Here is a 12,400-nt window from a genome sequence, read left to right as displayed (position 1 = left end):
AGGGACATGTGAGCCTGCAGGGAGGTGTGAACATGTAGAGAGGTGCAAACCTGCACAGAGGTGTGAATGTGCACAAAGGTGTTAGCATGCAGGGAGGTGTGAGCCTGCAGGGAGCTGTGAGCATGGTAGAAGGTGTGAACGTGCAGGGATATGTGAGCATGCAGGGAGGTTTGAGCATGCAGGGGGATGTGAGCCTTGTAGGTGTGAGCATCAAGGGAGGTGTGAGCATGCTAGAAGGTGTAAACTTGCATGGAGGTGTGAGAGAGGTGTGAACATGCAGGGAGGTGTGAGCCTGCAAGGAGTTTTGAACATGTAGGGAGGTGTAAATGTGCAGGTAGGTGTGAATGTGCAGATAGGTGTGACTGTGCAGGGAGGCATGAGTGTGCATGGAGGTGTGAGCATACAGGGAGGTGTGAGCATGCAGGGAGATGTGAGCATGGTAGGAGGTATGAACTTGCAGGGAGATGTGAGCATGTGGGGATGTGTGAGCGTGTGGGGATGTGTGAACATGTAGGGAGGTGTGACCGTGCAAGGAGATGTGAGCGGGCAAGAAGGTGTGAGCCTTGTAGGAGGTGTGAGCATGAATGGAGGTGTGAGTGTAGTAGGAGGTGTGAACTTGCAGGGAGATTTGAACCTGTAGGGAAGGGTGAACATGCAAGAAGGTATGAACGTGCAGGGAGGTGTGAGTGTGGTAGATGAGAGCGTCCAGGGAGGTGTGAGCATGGTAGGAGGTGTGAACTTGCAGGGAGGTATGAATTCAGGGTATTGGGTGGGCTATGCCAGCCTTGAGGACCGTAAAACATGGAAGAACTGAGGGATTGCTGGGAAAAAATTGGCAGCTAGTTCTGTATTGATATGTTAAATATGAACCTCTGCCTTTTGTTCCAGGTATGAAACCTACATCTATGGAAATATAAACTTCAGACTGAGCAGTTTGGTCTCCACTAGGTAATGATTAAAAAATGAGCTCACAAGGAAGAAAGGTGGCAAAGACAAAGATTCTATTTTTCTTTGCTTTCTTTATATCTTCTTTCTTTTCTTTGAGGGAGGGTGGGTACCCAGACTGGACTCAAATTTTTGCTGTCGTTTTGCTTTTCTAATTAATTTGTATGTTATTAATCATTTTTATTTTTTCACAATTTATTCGTTGTATACCCCTTTTAAAGGTCACTCCCTCAACTCCTACTGGTCCACACTTCTTCCCTCTTTCCCCCAAACCCTTTCCCCTAATCCTCTCATAGGGGGAGTTCCCCTCCTCTCCCATCCATCCACACATTATCAGAACACTACTCAGCTATTAAAATCAGGGAAATAAAATTTCTGCTCTTATTACTTCTGCATAGGCCACTGTGCTCACATCAGATGATTTCATACCATGAACCTTGCCTGCAAGCTTACTGTGAACTAAACAATAGGTATAACTCATTTTAGAGAGTCCCACCCCCAAGACACTGTTTGATTTACCATCTCACATCAAGAAACATGTGAAATTTGAAATGCTATGAAGTGTGAAACATTTTTTTTTCACAAGCATTTCAGAGAACGTGGTTCTCTTGCTGCCTGGAGGCTGTTTCCCACCAGCCCAGGAAGGAAGGAGGCCCAGAAGATGAGGTATAAAGCTTGGAAGCCACCAAAGCATAACAAAGATCAGAATACTCGGGGAAAGTAAGTTCAACTTTAGAAAGTAAGTTCAACTTTAATTCTAGAAAACAGAGGGTATGTACCCCTTGGGGAGTGACTGGGATGCTCTAAAATAAGTGTAGATAATTTTTTAAAACAGGGCACTTCAAGGATGCTTGATTTGCATTAAACAGCACATTCCTATCATGTGAAAAAGAACATGGAACCTAATTAACCTATATTTGAAGGGAGGGGAGTTATCAGGGATCTGTGTCAAAGGCCATGTATCAATTTTGGTTGGTGGCATCTATGTCTAAAGGCACTCTCCAGATGAAGTCAGGCAGAGAAAACACACCCTTGCCATGGTTTTACAACTAGGCCAGCAGCAGGGTCATACATGGAAGAGAAAGCCTCCTCCCTCACATCTCAAAATTCAGTCTGGGTTGTGATGGTTTTCAATAGAACCCCTGGAACCATAGGTATGTGCACGCAAAGAAACTTCTACAGGCTACCACTGTTGTGATACTCTCAGAGAACTTCCTGGCTGGTGTTAGTTCACCATTCCCTACATATTCATCCACTGGACTCAAAGTTTCTTGTGTAAAGTGAGGCAACTGAAAACAGTAAATGGTGAGAATCAAGATTATCAATAAGTCTTCCATAAACACCTTATTATATAATACTGTTGCATGTAATTGATATTCACCATTCATTGTATTCTTTTTAAAAATAAGTTTATTTACTTTAAATTTCAATCATAGTCCCCCACTCTTCCCTCCCCCAGTACTACCCTCTATTCCTATTGCCCCTATTCCCTTTCCCCTTCAGAAAAGGGAGGTCAGTTCCATTGAGCTGGTTTTTCAGTTCTGCTGGATCTCAGTAGACCAAAGAACACAAAGGCCTTTCCATATTGCTTATAGTCACAGAATTCCTCTCTAGTAAGGATACTTTTATGATGATGATGGCTCTAGATTTGTGAAAAGCCTCACCATTTTAACACATTCATAAGTTTTCCTCCATTATGAATCCTTTCATGATGATGAAGATTATACAAATGTGGAATGGTTTCACCATGTTAAAAGCACTCACAGGCTTTCTGTCCATTAGGATTTCTTTCATGAGTATGGAGATTATTCTGAAGTCCAAAAGTTTTTTCACATTGGTTACAGTCAGACAGCTTCTTTCCAGTATGTGTTCCTTTATGTATTAGGAGACATTATGTGCAAAGGCTTTACCACACAGTTATATTCATATGGTTTCCCTCCAGAATGTGTTGTTGTCTTAGGAGATGACTGTTAAATGGAAAGGCTTTATCACACTAATTACCTTAACAAGGTTTCTCTCCAATGTGTGTTTTTTCATGTTTTCGGAGACTACTCTGTTGTGCAAGGGCTTTATCATGTTGAGTATATTTATAAGGTTTCTTTCCAGTATGTGTTCTTTTATGCCGTATGAGATTGCTGTTTTCTGCAAAGGCTTTACCACACTGGTTACATTCATAAGGTTTCTCTCCAGTGTGTGTTCTTTTATGGCTTAAGAGAGTACTGATTTGTGCAAAGGCTTTACCACACTGGTTACATTCATAAGGTTTCTCTCCAGTGTGTGTTCTTTTATGGCTTAAGAGAGTACTGATTTGTGCAAAGGCTTTACCACACTGGTTACATTCATAAGGTTTCTCTCCAGTGTGTGTTCTTTTATGCTGTATGAGAGCACTGTTTTGTGCAAAGGCTTTACCACACTCATTACATTCATAAGGCTTCTCTCCAGTGTGTGTTCCTTTATGGCTTATGAGAGCACTGTTTCGTACAAAGGCTTTACCACACTGGGTACATTCATAATGTTTCTCTCCAGTGTGTGTTCTTTTGTGGCTTAAGAGAGTACTGTTTTCTGCAAAGGCTTTACCACACTGGTTACATTCATAAGGTTTCTCTCCAGTGTGTGCTCTTTTATGGCTTAAGAGAATACTGCTTTTTGCAAAGGCTTTACCACACTCATTACATTCAAAAGGTTTCTCTCCAGTGTGTGTTCTTTTATGGCTTAAGAGAGTACTGTTTTGTGCAAATGCTTTACCACACTGGTTACATTCATAAGGTTTCTCTCCAGTGTGTGTTCTTTTATGGCTTAAGAGAGTACTGATTTGTGCAAAGGCTTTACCACACTCATTACATGCATAAGGTTTCTCTCCAGTGTGTGTTTTTTTATGCCGTATGAGATCACTGTTTTGTGCAAAGGCTTTACCACACTGGTTACATTCATAAAGTTTCTCTCCAGTATGTGTTCTTTTATGCCGCGTGAGATGACTGTTTGTTGCAAAGCCTTTACCACATTGATTACATTTATAAGACTTCTCTCCTGTGTGTGTTCTTTTATGCCACATGAGGACAGTGGTATAGGGGAAGGCTTTACCACATAGAGTGCATTCAAAGGGATTCTCTCCTTTATGACTGCTTTCATGCCTGCAAAGCTAATTGGCACATGTAAAAGATTTACATTTCATTACACTAATAAATATATTTATCTATATGAATTAATTTCATAATTTGGTGTAATGGTAAAGAAGAATCAAATTTTAAAGTTTTATCACTTTATTTACTTTCATGGTATTCGCCTTCATTATGGGTATTTTTGAAAATCCCTGTGATGGTAAGAGCATTTGTTATGTGATTCACTTTTGTAGCATCATTTTTTCTATAAGAGGTTTTCTCCTATATATGAATAGTATTGTTAGAATTCAGAGTTTTACCACAGCAATCCCATTCAAAAATTTTTGTACTGTATGAATGATACTTCATTTACAAAGTGAGCAAGGACAATCAGAAGAAGTTCCAAATTCCTAGTATTTGTAGGTATTTTCAGCAGTATGAGTTTGCTGATGAATTCTCAGTTAAGTTGCAAAATCAATTAACAGTAACCACTTATCACATTCAGAAAATTTATTCACAGTGCGGACTTCTACAAAAAGAATTGTTCTTGGAGAAAGAGAGGGACACTGCTTCTATCAATATCCCTATGCTCATGTGTCACAAAAGCATTTTGACATATGATATACCAGTTTAATTTACAAGAATAATAAAAGATTCCCACATTGAATTAACAGTTTGTTTTTTGTTCATCATAGACATGTCATATAGTGATTAATGTTTCCCCTCAACAATATTCTTGATTCTCATAAGCTGCACCTTTCACTAAACTTTACAGTGTTACTGCATGAATATGAGTAACACTGGTTGTCCTATGAAATATTTGCTCATTAGAAGGTTTTGGACACATACTGATCACTTATTCAATGTGTATACCTCTTACAATATCTGATTAGATAGAATGAGACTAATCATATTGGCAGTTCAAGTCAGTAGCTGTAATGTCCATATGATTCAAATGGTATTTTCAATTACAATATTATTTTGTTTTCTTCTATCTTAGGGGAGTGCCTTGCAAACCCAAATCAGATACCTGACATTGAAGTACATGGAATTGTTAGATTTTAATGATCATCAGTACACTTAAAGCAGTATTGTTTGTACACTGTTGCTTTTCTTTAAAACTTCTAGGACACAGCCAGCTGTGCTGGTACATGCCTTTAATTCCAGCACTTGTGGAGGCAGAAGCAGGCAGATCTGTGTGATGTTGAGGTCATTCTGGTCTAATAAGCAAGTCTAAGCCAAGCCACAGCTACACAGAAAACAAAAACTATTTCGAAAACAGAAAAAAAAGCAGCCAACAAACAGACAAACAAACTTCCAGGACACATTAAAATTTCTTAAGATTCATATCTGTATCATTGTGCACATAAAGTTACCTTTTATTACTTGTAGAACTTTGAAAATGTTCTCCAATATTATGGTGTTCCCAATTGTAGCCTAAAATATAGTACCAGAAAATATATATTATTTTGAAATATATTATTATTAAGGCAAAACTCAAATCACTATCTTCTTGTGACCCTTAGAACCATGCTTGATTTAATCACTTCATTCCTCCTCAGTCTCAATTGGAATTACAGAAGAGAATCAATAACAAAGTAAGAGTTGTCTCCTTATTTTAAATATGAAAAAAAATGCTGTCTTACCTATAGCAGTGAGGTTTTTACAGGTCTCTAGCATCACATCTTTGTAGAGTTGCTTCTGGGAAGGTTCCAACAAAGCCCACTCTTCTTGGCTAAATTTCACATGCACATCATCGAAGGTCACTGAATTCTAAAATTTGCCATACATTTGTACAAAAGAAAGAGTGGCAACAATATAAATTTATACTTCATTGGCAATATAATCATATAATTCTAGGGCTTCTTCTGTTTATTTTCTGACACAGAAGTGCTAGTGTTAGAGAGTTGGGTGCTGTGAATCAGGTGAAGGATGGGAGAAGAAAAAGCCTAAAGGTTAGATTGTAAAGGAAACAAAAGGCTTGCTTTGAAAACCTATGTTAAAGGTGTTGTATTAGTTTGTAAGACATGTGTATGACGTAGCCATTAGTTGGGTTCTTGAGTGATCTATGAATCATCTTCAATTACTTGGGCAAGTAGGTCAGGAGCCTGTCATGAGACAGGTGGAAGGAAAAGACACAGTCATCATATTTTATCTAGCAACAAATGAGATGTGGATATCAGGGGACAGTGAACAGATGGGTGACATCAGTCAAAAGACAACATGGTACTGAATATCATGTTTTCACCAGGGCTTAGAGATGTGCCATATAAGTATATGAAAAGGGGGGCTCATATATTTGTGGAAGGGAAAGTGGACTACAGTCAATAGATGGATAAAAATGATGTGAGTGGCAAGCAACAATAATCATAGCGGATAACATCATATTTCTGAGTAACCAGACAAAAGAAAAGGCATACAACACATGATAATTCTTTGATCATTGTTTTGTACACTTTCCTTTCTACATCATGTATAGTCTATAGTTTAAAATAAAGATTATAACTTTTCTATTAAAAATAAGTGTTAATGTTATCACTAAGTCATTTTAGAAGAAAACTGAATAATGAAGTTTAACTGTGTCATATCTGAATCATATCTGAACTTTTTGAATAGGATATAGCTTTGGAATAGTCATGGTAATTCATGTGGACAAAGACCAACAGAGAGGAGAGAGCGAAATGAAAGAGAGAGACAGAGACACACAGAGAAATTAAGAGATGGACAGTACTAAGTACACATCAGAGAAATTTATGAACAATTACTAACAACAAAAAATGATCGACAAGCTGTGTGTATTCTGTTGTGCCTTTAATTTCATCACTCAGGAGGCAGAGGCAGGTGTATCTTATTGAATTGGATGCTAGCATGATCTATACAAAGAGTTCTAGGACAGCCAGACCTATATAGTAAGACAGAGCCTCCCCTAAAAGTCAATCAAACAAATACAAACGATTGAAATAACTGAGAGGTCTTTACTGAAGCTTCTACAAGGAATTATACACTCACTCCAGTTGTGTATTCATTTTCCAGAAATCTGCACTGCCCTAGCTTAAACTGTAACTTTAATAAGATCTTACTAAAAGGGAATGCATGTTTAAACAGCTAAAAATAGAAAGATGAAAATATTAACAATATAAATGATGATCTGAAATAAGCAACATAAGACAGGAGAGATGGTTCAGCATTGAGGAGCTCTTGCTGCTCTTTCAAATAATTGGGCTCAATTGTCAGTGTTTAACTGGGACCCGCTACTATCAGTTGCTATAAGTTCATGAATTATGAACACATCTTTGGACTACTGTGATGATCAGGCACGCAAGAGGTTCATATTCATGCATACAATCAAAATACTCATATTCAGTAAAAATTAAAAACAGATCCCAGATGGCAGACCTGATCCCACACTGTGTCTGATCAGCGGGGTAGCAGAGACTGCACAGTGACAAATTGTTGGAACTATTGGCCCCCAAACACCATTGACTGTATTTACCAGGTGATAAGAAACCCAATGTTGAGAAAAACAATTGGGTTCAACCTCAGAGTACCCAGCTAATCCCTGTAAAATTCCCTGGGCTGTTGTGGCAGGAGTAGGGTTTTCAAGCAAAAAGACCCAAGAAGCATGTCCTGATCAATTTCCCAGGCTAAACTGTGCACCCCAGGGCGCCAGAGACGGGGAGTCCCAGTCTCAAGAAAACCCCACAGGGAAGGAAGCAAGTGGGACTGACCAAATGTCACCCAGTCTATCCCTGGAAAAGGTCCTGTAGACCTGTGGGTACACAGCAGCCAGCCCTGAGTGGGGTTCCAGCCACCAGCCCCTCCCACCCGACTCTTCGTCACTGACAGAACTGTGTGCCCAAGGGCACTAGATGCTGGGTTTTCCTGTTGGGAGAAAACCCACAGGGAGGGAAACAGCAGATCCCAGCTTAGAGCACTCAGCTGACCCCACCACCACTACCACCACCACTACCACCCCACATATGGGAATATTCTTGGAAAAAGTTCCCAGGTTCCTGTCCAGTCACCAGCTTGGAGCCACCATTCTCAAGCAAGTGCCTGTGCACTCTACACCCCCCCCAACAGTAGAGACTGGGTCTTCCTGTTGGGATAAAACCAAAAGATGGAGGAAATATCTGGCCCTACCTCAGGACACCTATCTCCAGAAAAGTTTCTGGTTATACACAGGCTCCAGACTCTAGCCTCTTGCTGTACACATGAGAGTAGTGCTCATGTGTCACTGATTAGCACTTGGGTACTGGGAAAGAGAGCTCCAAACTCAGACCTCCAGAAGCCTGGGTTCCCTGATATCAACCCCCAGATACTGCCCCAAGGGACAACCAGTTATCCTTAACTAAACTGACCAAACCCCAGGGCACCCAGGTTACAGCAGCAAGCTCACTAAATTTACATCAAGAAACCCAGCAGCAGCACAGCTGTCTCTAGGACTTCTCTGGGTGAGAGGAGAGCCCCCTTTACTAACAAAGGCCACAATTAGTACTCAGGTCTGTACACCTGAGGTGAGCTGTGGCAATTCCGGAAAAACACCTGCCATTCAGTGACCATACCCAAAAAGCTGAGGAGGCCTCCTTTGGGAAAAATCATCTTCCTGTCAAGGGTATTCGACCCACTATAGGATCCCAGGAAGTACCAGAAACTAACCCCCCACACCTCAGATAGCCTAATGGGTAGAGGCCAGCACAAAAGCTCAACCAACAAAAGACAGAGCAATATGGCATCCCTAGAACAAGTTATCCAGGAGCAAGCAGCCCTGGATAACCCAGTGTAAATGAAATTCAAGAAGATGACCTTACATCTGTGCTTATGAACAGGATAATAGAGGAAAAAAATAAACTGCGTAAAGACCTAGATGAAGATAAATTCAAACAGATTATTGCCATCTGCAAAGAAATGGAAGAAGATAAAGTCAAACAGATTATGGCCATCCTTAAAGAAATACAGGAAGTTTCAGCCAAACAATCTGTGGCCTTTCTTTAGAGAGGAAATACTTAAATCACTGAAAGAAATTAAATTCAAACAAACAGCTGAAGGAATTGAAGGAAAATATAGTCAGACAGGTGAAGGAAATCAATAAAATGGCTCAAGATCTGATAATAGAATTGGAAAAATTAAAGAAAACACAAATTGAGGAAATTGTGGAGAGAAAGAACTTAGGGAAGAAAACAGGAACTACACAGGTAAGCATAGCCAATAGACTATGAGAGATGGAAGAAAGAATCTCAGGTGTGGAAGACACAATGGAAGAAATCAATGTATTCATCAAAGAAAATGTTAAATCTACAAAATTCCTGACCATCCAAGAAATCCAAGACAACATGAAAAGGCAAAACCTAAGAATAATAGGAATAGAGGAAAAAGAGTTTCCTTCCTCCAAGGCTCAGAAAATATTTTCAGCAAAATCATAGAAGAAAATTTCACCAATTTAAAAGAGAGGTCTATAGGAATACAAGAGGCCTACAGAACACCCAATAAATTGGATCAGAAAAGAAAATTCTCCCACCATATAATAAACAGTAAGTATACAGAACAAAGAAAAAATACTAAAAGCTGCAAAGGAAAAAGATCAAGTAACATATAATGGCAAACCCATCAGAATCACACCTGACTTCTCAACAGAGACTATGAAAGCCATAAGGCCCTGAACAGATATCATGCAGACCCTAAGAGAACATAGATGTCTGCCTAGGCTACTATACCCAGCAAAAGTCTCAGTCATTAGAGATGGAGCAAACAAGATATTTAATGACAAAAACAAATTTAAACAACACCTACCCACAAATCCAGAGGTACAGAAGCTCCTAGAAGGAAAACTACAACCCAGGAAAGCTAACTACATTCAGGCAAACACAGGAAATAAATAATGTCACTACAGCAAAACTAAAAGTAACCAAGCACACAAACACATTACCACAAGCAACATCAAAATAAAAGGAACTAAAAAATAAATAAATAAATAAATAAATAAATAAATAAATAAATAAATAAATGGAACTAACAGCTACTGGTCATTAATTTCCCTCAAAATCAATGGAGTTAACTCTCCAATAAAGACACAGACTAACAGAATGAATACTTAAACAAGACCCAACAAACTGTTGCATACAAGAAACACATCTAAGTCACAAAGATAGACATTACCTGAGAGTAAAGAGCTGGAAGGGTCCAAGCAAATGGACCCAAGAAACATGCAGGAGTAGCCATTCTAATATCTAATAAAATAGATTTTCAACCAAAATTAATCAAAAGACATGAGGAAGATCATTCCATACTCATCAAAGGAAAATTCCACCAAGAAGAAATCAAAATTCTGAACATCTATGCCCCCAATACAAAGGTACCCACTTTTGTAAATGAAACATTAATAAAACCTAAACTGTACACAGATCCCCATACATTACTACTGGGAGACTTCATCACCCCACTCTCAACAAAGGACAGGTAAACAACAGAAATTAAACAAAGAAACAATATCTCTAATAGAGGTCATGTATCAAATGGACCTAAATGATATCTACAGAATCTTACACCCAAAGACAAAAGAATTTACCTTCTTCTCAGCACCTCATGGAACCTTCTCCAAAATAGACCATATCATTGGCCACAAGTGAGTCTCAACAGATATAAGAAGATTGAAATAATACCTTGTAACCTATCTAATTACCATGGACTAAAGCTGGACCTCAAGAACAACAGAAATAGCAAAAAGCCTACACTCACATAGAAACTGAACAACTCACTACTAAATGACAGCTGGGTCAGGGAAGAAATAAAGAAAGAAATTAAAGTCTTCCTAGAATTTAATGGAAATGAAGACACAACACAACCAAACTTATGGGAGACAATGAAAGCAGTGCTAAGAGGAAAGTTCATAGCACTAAGTGCCTTCAAGAAGAAATTTGCAACATCTCACACAATCAACTTAATAGCTCATCTAAAGGCCCTAGAAAAATAGAAGCAGACACACCAAAAAGAATAGACACCTGGAAATAATCAAACTCAGGACTGAAATCAATAAATTAGAAACAAATAAAACATTTCAAAGAATCAATGAAACTAAGAGCTGGTTCTTTGAGAAAATTAACAAGATAGACAGATCCTTAGCCAAACTAACTAAAAGGCAGAGAGAGATTATCCAAATTTAAAAAATCAGAAATGAAAATGGGACAAAACAAAAGACACTAGGGAAATCCAAACAATCGTTAGGACTTACTTCAAAAGTCTATATGCCACAAAATTTGAAAACCTAAATGAAATGGACAATTTTCTTAATCAATTACACTTACCAAAGCTGAATCAAGAGCAGGTAAATCAATAAAATAGTCCTTTATCCACTAAGAAAATAGCATTCCTCAAGACTCCAATCCACAAAAAGCTCAGGACCAGATGGTTTCAGTGCAGAATTCTACCACACCTTCAAAGAAGAGGTAACTCCAGCTATCTTCAATTTATTCCACAAAATAGGAACAGAAGGAACACTACGAAACTCATTCATTGAAACCACAGTCACCTTGTAACCTAAACCTCACAAAGACCCAACAAAGAAAGAGAATTTCAGGCCAATCTCCCTTATGAACATTGATGCAAAAATACTCAACAAAATACTTTGCAAACCCAATACAAGAACACATCAAATATATCATCCACTATGACCATGTAGGCTTCATGCCAAGTATGCAGGGGTGGTTCGCTATACAAAAATCCATCAATGTGATCCACAATATTAAAAAATTGAAAGAAAAAAAAACAAATGATAATCTCCTTAGATGCTGAAAAAGCATTTGAAATAAAATCCAGCATCCATTCATGTTTAAACTATTGGAGAGATCAGGGATACAAGGCACATACCTAAACATAGTAAAAGCAATATACAGCAAGCCTGTAGCTAACATCAAACTAAACGGAGAGAAACTTACAGCAATCCCACTGAATTCATGGACAAGGCAAGGCCGCTCACTCTCTCCATATCTCTTCAACATAGTTCTTGAAGTCCTTGCTAGAACAAGAAGAAAATTAAAGGAGACCAAAAGGATACAAATTGGAAAGGAAGAGGTCAAAGTATCACTATTTGCAGATTATACGATAGTATACCTGAGTAACTCCAAAACTTCTACCAGGGAACTCTTACAGATGATAAACACCATCAGCAAAGTGGCTGGATACAAAATTAACTCAAAAAAATCAGTAGCACTCCTGTATACAAAAGACAAAAGGGCTGAGAAAGAAATTAGGGAAACAACACCCTTCAAAATAGCCACAAAGGACATAAAGTACCTTGGTGTGACCATATCCAAGCAAGTCAAAGACTTGTATGAAAAAAAAAAAAAAAAAAAACTTCAAGT

General features: G+C 38.7%; 1 protein-coding gene across 1 annotated transcript; it reads right to left on the bottom strand.

Annotated features, from left to right (window-relative positions):
- Positions 1 to 2,429: 2,429 nt before the first annotated feature.
- On the bottom strand, positions 2,430 to 12,053 carry LOC132650788 (zinc finger protein 431-like). The gene is made up of 4 exons (XM_060376105.1): positions 11,975 to 12,053; positions 5,690 to 5,816; positions 5,420 to 5,480; positions 2,430 to 3,836 (listed from the first exon to the last, which is right to left on the bottom strand). Exons 1-4 carry the CDS (start codon positions 12,035 to 12,037, stop codon positions 2,948 to 2,950), a joined length of 1,140 nt encoding a protein of 379 aa, XP_060232088.1. The 5' UTR covers positions 12,038 to 12,053; the 3' UTR covers positions 2,430 to 2,947.
- Between the last annotated feature and the right edge of the window lie 347 nt (positions 12,054 to 12,400).

The sequence above is a fragment of the Meriones unguiculatus genome (assembly GCF_030254825.1).
Source record: "Meriones unguiculatus strain TT.TT164.6M chromosome 13 unlocalized genomic scaffold, Bangor_MerUng_6.1 Chr13_unordered_Scaffold_33, whole genome shotgun sequence".
NCBI classification, from domain to species: domain Eukaryota; kingdom Metazoa; phylum Chordata; class Mammalia; order Rodentia; family Muridae; genus Meriones; species Meriones unguiculatus.
The sequence above is the reverse complement of the archived record's forward strand: the minus strand, read 5'-3'. Positions and strand labels throughout refer to the sequence as shown.